The 5,694-nt window shown below is 36.0% G+C and overlaps 1 protein-coding gene across 3 annotated transcripts in view; it reads right to left on the bottom strand.

Moving 5' to 3' along the window:
- Positions 1 to 3,967: 3,967 nt before the first annotated feature.
- Spata22 (spermatogenesis associated 22) overlaps positions 3,968 to 5,694 on the bottom strand; it is a 25,267-nt gene continuing 23,540 nt past the window's right edge. For all 3 annotated transcript variants that reach the window (XM_031351244.1, XM_031351242.1, XM_031351243.1), the window contains exons 8-9: positions 5,007 to 5,104; positions 3,968 to 4,626 (exon numbers count right to left, since the gene is read on the bottom strand). In XM_031351244.1, the coding sequence (XP_031207104.1) occupies positions 4,435 to 4,626; positions 5,007 to 5,104 (290 nt within the window). In that variant the 3' untranslated portion in view covers positions 3,968 to 4,434. The remainder of the gene's footprint in view (positions 4,627 to 5,006; positions 5,105 to 5,694) is intronic.

The following is a 5,694-nucleotide window of genomic DNA, read 5'->3' as shown; positions in this document are numbered from 1 at the left end:
AAAAAAAAAAAAAAGAAAGAAAAAAAACTGCCACATCATGCTCAATTCTCCCTCCAGCCAAAGTTGAAAATGAAATTGGATTTGGACCTTATTCAGTTGTTTCTTGCTTCTAGCTTCTCTAGGAAAATTTTAATAGTGTCTAATATCTAAGGAGACTAAGCAGTCTCCTTAGATATTAGAATACTTCCCAGTATCAGCTTTTCCATTTGATCATGAGATTATAGTTGATGTTTTAAGTTCTCTTCAACACATATTCTGTGTTCCCTTTTCATCATTTCAACTAGATTCACCCTTCATTCCTGAGGAACATGACTCTTCCATGGTATAACCTTCATTGGATTGCAAGAAGAGCTGCCTTTGATTTATTGACACAAGATCTTGGGGTTGGCCTTGTTCTTAGTAATATACATTTATATTTCCCAGATTCTTTTAGTTCTGAATGGCATTCCATTGTCTGTAGTACTACAGTTTACCCATTTGCCTACCAAAGAACATCTTAGTTACTCACAGCTAGGAAAATTATGAATAGAGTTGGTATAAATAAAACTTCTAGAAATTAAAGGTGGGCAGTAGTGGTACACACCTTTAATCCCAGCATTCAGAAGCCAGAGGCAGGCAGATCTTTGTGAGTTGAAAGCCAGCCTTCTACAGCTCGACAGAGTGAGCTGTAGGACAGCCAAAGCTACACAGAGAAAGTCTGTTTCAAAAAGAAAGAGAGAGAGAGAGAGAGAGAGAGAGAGAGAGAGAGAGAGAAGAAGAAGAAGAAGAAGAAGAAGAAGAAGAAGAAGAAGAAGAAGAAGAAGAAGAAGAAGGAGAAGAAGAAGAAGAAGGAGAAGAAGAAGGAAGGAAGGAAAGAAAGAAGGAAAGAAGGAATAAGGAAGGAAGGAAAGAACAAAGGAAAGAAAGAATGAAGGGAGGGGAAGGGACAGAAGAGGAAGAGGAGAGGGAAGGAAAGGGGAAGAAGGCAAAGGGGAGGGGGTGGAAAGGAAAGGAAACAAAAAGGGAAGGAAAAGGAAAAAGAAAAAGGAAAAAGGAAAAGGAAAAGGAAAGGGAAAAGGAAAAAGAAAAGAAAAAGGAAAAGGAAAAAGATAAAAGGAAAAAAGGGAAAAAGGAAAGAAGGAAAAAAGGAAAGGAAAGGAAAAAGTGAAAAACATGATCTTTCTCCTCATTGCATACAGACAGGAATTTTTCCTTGTTAGCTATAATTGAATTACTTCAGACAGTATAGCAAGGCTGTCTTTTATTTTGGTTCAAAGACATAAGGAGCCCCTACTTGCTGATTAGCAATCTCAATGTCTACTAGAATAGAGTCATTCATTTAGAAATGTTCTCAAATTCTTCTTGTGTAGTATCAGACTCTCTCATCTGTACTCTCTTAATCTAGACACAGCTATGGCAAGTTTTACACACTTCAACCTGCTCCACATTCTCAACCTTCCTAATGCTGTGACCCTCATGATGTTGTTACCCCAAAACATAAAATTATTTTTGTTGCTACTTCTTAAGTGTAATTTTGCTACTGTTATGAATCATAATGTAAATATTTTTGGATAGAGAGGTTTGACAGAGGGTCAAGACCCACAAGGTTGAGAACCACTGCTACAGAGTCAGACAGGATTTACCTTGCGCCTGTTTTCCCTGCTTCTTGTGTTCTAGCTTTGAGTTCCTCAGGTTCCATGACTTGATGGTAAATAAGCTGCCCTATGACTTGGTCTCCCCTTTTCCCTATTTAATGCATCCTATCTCTCACTCTCCCAATTGAAAAAACTCAGATAATGAAACAGGAAATAAGACTTTGGGTTTTTTTTTCTGCTTTTAAGATTCACAAGCAAGAAAGAAGGAAGCATTTCAGACTGAGAAATGCCTCACAAGTTGTTATGACACTAGTGGGGAAAATAAAAATGCTTAGTCTGGTCATTTTTCCTGTTGTCAAAACATTTTAGGAGGCATTGACCACATTAATTTCTATAACTTTCATCTTGTAAACCAAGGAAAGAGATCAATTAGAATAAAATGGTAAGAGTTTGTCCAAAAAGCAAGAAGGATGAAAAGAAGGGGAAAAAAAGGAGTGGCATCAGACATAGATGAGAAGGAGGGAATGCAATGAGTGAGAAGAGAGCAGTCTGATGTGGTTTGAGGCATCACTGCTGAGTGGTAATTATAACTTAAAACATTTATATCCTAAATTAGTTAACATTTTCCTGAATTTTAACAGAAAAACTGAAATGGAATTGAATACAGTAGGTTTGATTCTTTAAATTGACCCAGGAGTACATGAGCAGCACTAACTGGGAGTCCACCAGTTTGTGAAGGTAAGGACACCAAGTTGGGTGGATACAGAAGTGGAGATCTCAGAGGAATTGGGGGAAAGGAATATGATCAAAATACCATGTATGAATTCTCAACAAGTTAAAGTATTTTCTAAATAAAGTGAAGAAGCTAAATGGCCTGCATAAACTAACAATTGCAGAATAACACTTGAAACAATACTCATAGCTATCTTTGCTCCTCATAATGGAAGTGCCTCCAGTATTGTCCCTTAAACTCTGATGTTTGGGGCTGCCTCAAATGTATCATCCATGTTAAAGAAGCACCTACACCTACAATAAGTGTTTTCAGTACTTTGGCTAAAATCAAGTAGATTAAGGATCTATTTCTGTCTGTTACAGTGAACATTTTTACCTAATTACTGAATTTTAACAGATGCCATATTTTAGCAAAAACAGTAAAACTGTTTACAACATAACTCCTACACATACAATTTAGGAAACATCAGAGGCAGGAAGAAGAGGATTGTTTAAGAGCCAGAGGACCAGGATGTTTAGGAGGTGGTGTCATGACAGGTATGCTGCACCCACAAAAGCTCAACAGTATGGTTACCTAAACAAAACGTGAATCGTGGCCACTCCAGATGGCATGCCAGCAGTGATGAGGGAAAGGCCATAAAGCCTCAACCCTAAGGACCTCTGCTAGGTTGTCAAATTCCAAGTGATCAGCCCTAAGTACATGGATATGTAACATTACATGAACTCAGTAAGTTTTATACAACAATAATAAATGTAGAAGTTAGAAATCCAAAAAGGAGTGGGATTGGTGAGAAGATTTGAGGAGAGATAAGGGTGAAAATGACATAAATATAGTATATTTGTCTATGAAGTTCTCAAATTATAAAAAAGTTAATTAAAAAAACTCAATGTTTAATAGGAATTCCTTGTCAATATAAAACACTAATTCAAGAGGTGGCACACATTATATGTGGCATGATGAGGTATCCAGAGCTTTTCTGAAGGTAGGGAGAATTAAGAAAACTTAACACTTAAATAAAAGTAGACTACCAAAAATAATCCTCCTGCTCTCCTTACTTTTGAATATCTCAGCTCAGCTCAATCTGTACTCCCTTTTCAGAGCTGGGGCAGATCCCAGCATGTCTCAATGGCAGTCCCTCACAAGTAGGAGAATAGGACACACTCTGCTTACCCCGCATGGTCCTTTGAGGTCATGCCTCTGTTTAAGGTATGTGAATGCTTCTTAAGACCTGCCTTACTCAGCCAAGCATAGTTCTAAAGTAAAGATCGATCAATAGCAAATGAAGTGTGGAATGTGAATTAGTTTTAGAGTACTGAAGCATGGAAAGATTCTAATGTGAATTTAGACATGGTCTCAAAGATGGAACATTAAGAGAGGAATTCAAGTAAGATGTGGTACTTATACAGTAAGTCCTGCTAACAGCACAAAAGCTTGTTCCCCTACATATTGTTATATGAGAAAACTTTGTGTTCCATCAATTAACCACTACTGGTAAACTTCACAACTAGCCCTACTTAATTTTGACTCCCTTGTGTGCCTCATTCAATACAATAATAAACTTGTTTGAGGGAAAATAAAAAATTATTTTTGTAAAAAGCTTTCTACAAAAAGAGTGGATAGAAAGAAAAATACAGCACTGATACAAATTTCTCTGAACACCTTTTAGTGAAAACTCAAAATTTTTATTTCAAGAAATTTATCTTCTTGGAAAATAAAAAAAATCATTTGGCATTTACCAAGATTAGTTCTATTCTGAAATGTACGGAACAACAAACAGCTACACAAAAGAAAATTGTGGTTCTGAAAGGCCAAAGAGAATGGAAACTAACTGATGGTAATTTGCATTCTTCTGGCAGTGGTGAAATTGTTTGGATCTAGAAAATGGTTGCTTAACTTGGTGAACATACTAAAAACTTAAATTATACAAGTTAAATGGTGATTTATCCAACATAGCTCAATAAAATTTCAAAATTAAAAAAAAAAATCTAGCTATGCTGTTTTGGTCAAATCTATAAGAAAATTTTTATTTTTATAAAAAAAGAAGTAAAATACAAAAACAAGAGTCATAAAACCATGCAAGTGGTAAAGTAATGACAGCAAATGCTGTGTAATCCCCTTTGTCACTATTTACATTTCATTCATTACTTTAGTATGATACTTCATCTCGGCATCTACAACTGTAACAAATGCTTGGAAAGTCTTTTGTTCAGAAGCAGATGCTGGTCTGACAGAAACACACTTGAAAATGTTCTTGTCTGGGTCGTAGTGTCCAACACACCTGTGAACTCGGCCTCTAATCAGTCTTGGAAGTTCACGATCCTGTTTTTCAACAATAAAAGTCAAAAATTAGTTATTGCCTCATCTAAAGTGTGATGTTTAACTTATAATATGATCAATTAAGTTGATGATCATATTGGTCAAATATGATCAATGAACGACCCTAAATGATGCGATTCTCTGTTAGAGTATCATCAGGCATGCACAAGTCACCTGTCACAGAGGGATAGCCCTAACTTGGATAGGGCTTCTAATGAACTATCAAGAAGTTGCCTCCTGGAACATTTAGGAATCCCCCCAATAGTGGCTCATGAATTATGTACTCTCTTTGCTAACAGAATTTCTACTGCAATAGGGTTATGGCTTGTATTTTCATCTTTTGTTAGCATGGGCACTGAAAATGAACACTTTAAAATACTCACAATTTCATAAAATACACATGGAAGAACATTTTTCCCATCTCTCATCAGAAAAGTCTTTGAATAATGTGGGCCAGGCGTGACAGCTGAATCCAGGACAGCTAATCAGCATTAAAGTGGGGAAATGGATATAGACAAACATAAATAAAATTGAACAAAGAAATTTGATATTTAAATGTCATTCCATAACATCTCTCCCAGTTTTACTTATACAAGTGGTGTTTTACAGAGGAATTTTGTGTGTTCTGTAGACTGCATGAATTTCAGAGTCGTAATAACAATTAAATGCACTATAACAACAAATAGGTATCATATTTTAATGAAAGCAACATTGAATTAGAATTCTAGTGTCAAGTCTTCTTTTAGTTAGAATACTATTTTATATTTAATACTATTTTATGACGTTTAAACTTGATTTGTTTTATTTTCTAAAATGAAATATATTTATGTACATGTACCAAACATTCATCTCTCAAAACTATTCCTCATCTATAAAATTTAAGTCCTAATTCATGTTTAACTCCATGAATTTTTATCAAATGGTATTATTCATCCATTTAATAACCATTTCCTGACAACACCCAGAAGAAGCTCCACTCCCAGGCGCCCTGACACACCCAGGATCAGAAGTGTGCTGACACACCCAGGATCAGAGACCTTGGGCGCAAGCTCCGCAGCTAGTCCCACAACA

This window comes from Mastomys coucha, unplaced genomic scaffold (genome assembly GCF_008632895.1).
Source record: "Mastomys coucha isolate ucsf_1 unplaced genomic scaffold, UCSF_Mcou_1 pScaffold5, whole genome shotgun sequence".
Classification (NCBI taxonomy): Eukaryota; Metazoa; Chordata; class Mammalia; order Rodentia; family Muridae; genus Mastomys; species Mastomys coucha.
Note: the sequence above shows the minus strand (reverse complement) of the source record. Positions and strands in the feature narration are given on the sequence as shown.